The sequence below is a fragment of the Entamoeba nuttalli genome, assembly GCF_000257125.1.
Source record: "Entamoeba nuttalli P19 unplaced genomic scaffold asmbl_8096, whole genome shotgun sequence".
Classification (NCBI taxonomy): domain Eukaryota; phylum Evosea; order Mastigamoebida; family Endamoebidae; genus Entamoeba; species Entamoeba nuttalli.
The window spans coordinates 1-1,416 of record NW_008578959.1 but is presented as its reverse complement, the minus strand read 5'-3'; the positions used below and the strand labels follow the sequence as shown (position 1 = coordinate 1,416).

The 1,416-nt window shown below is 30.4% G+C and overlaps 1 protein-coding gene across 1 annotated transcript; it reads right to left on the bottom strand.

The window, feature by feature from the left end:
* Positions 1 to 445: 445 nt before the first annotated feature.
* On the bottom strand, positions 446 to 1,369 carry ENU1_180380 (hypothetical protein; the record flags this gene model as incomplete). The annotated part of the gene is made up of 1 exon (XM_008861462.1): positions 446 to 1,369. The coding sequence occupies one exon, from the start codon at positions 1,367 to 1,369 to the stop codon at positions 446 to 448; it is 924 nt and encodes a 307-aa protein (XP_008859684.1).
* Positions 1,370 to 1,416: the final 47 nt, after the last annotated feature.

The following is a 1,416-nucleotide window of genomic DNA, read 5'->3' as shown; positions in this document are numbered from 1 at the left end:
GAAGAATATCATATCATCTTTTTCTTTTACATTCTTACTTTTTTGTGTATTTCTGATTATTTCTCCTTTATTCCATTCACTGGTTATTCTTTTATTCTTTCTTGTATACCACTTATTGTTATTCATTTATATTTGTTATTTGTGTATTCCTTTATTATTATTGTATTTATCTTGTTTCTTATTTGTTTTTTTTTTGGTCTTTCGTCTTCTAAACCCTTTTTCCTTGTTATATCGTTTACCTTTATTATTATAATTATTATGCTATTTATTGCTATTGTCATTCATTTTTTATTGTATGACCTTAGATTTCTATGAATTGTTTGCCTTTCTTTACAAGATCCTAAGGTTTTATCACAATACCATGGCATTAAAATTTGTTGTATTTCCTGTATTGGAAAAGGATGCTAATATGATAATTAAATTTAATAAATAAAAACAAATATGTTCAATTAGAAGAATAAAAATGTGATGATAACACAAAGAATAATAAATATACTTGATGTACCTCAAAATTCCTATTATTAATATCATCATCTGTTTTACTTTCTGAACTATCAGAACTACTTGCTATTTTATTATCTGTTTCTTGGTTTCCATCTTTTTGTTCATTATTCTTTTCATCTTCTGGTGGGTTGTTTGGTTGCTGGTTATTTTGGTTGGTGATATCTGGTTTATTACTATCATTATCTTTTTTACTTTTTTCTTCTTCTGGTTGATTTTGCCCTTCTTGTGGTTGATGAGGTTGTTCTTGGTTTTGTGTTTTCTCGTCCTTTTCATGTTTCTCTTTTTGTGATGGGGTTTCTTCTTGGCTTTGTGGTGGTACTAACCCAGCTTGTTGTTGTCCTTGTTCAGTTTGAGTTCCTTCAGTTTTAGGATTATTTGATGGTGAATGTTCCTCGTCTTGTGATGGTTTTTCTTCACCTGTATTTTTTTGTTGTCCTTCGGCTTGATTACCTGTGTTTTTCTCCTTTTCATCAACTCCTTTTTGTTGTGAAGAACTTTCTCCTTTCTGTTGTGTTGGTACATTGTCTCCTTCCTGTGGTTGTGATGTTTTTGGTATTTGTGGTTCTTTTTGTTCATCTTGGTGTGGTTGGTTTTGTGTATTTTCTTCATGTGTTGGAGGTATTTCCAAAGGCTTAGCTTCTTTTTCTGGTGGGGTTTGCTTCGTTTCTGTTGGTGTTTGCTTCGTTTCTGTTGGTGTTGATATTTTTGATGATTGTTCTTTTGAGTTTTCTGAAATTGTTTTTTGTTCTTCTGTTTCATTTGGTGTTGATGTAGCTGGTGTTTCTTCCTTTTCTTTTGTTGGTTCTTTTACTGATGGTATTGTTTCAGTTTCACCTTTTAACTCTGCTCCATATCTATTGTACATTACTCTATGTTTATTTAAATATATTTGTGTGTGTATTATTTCTTTAT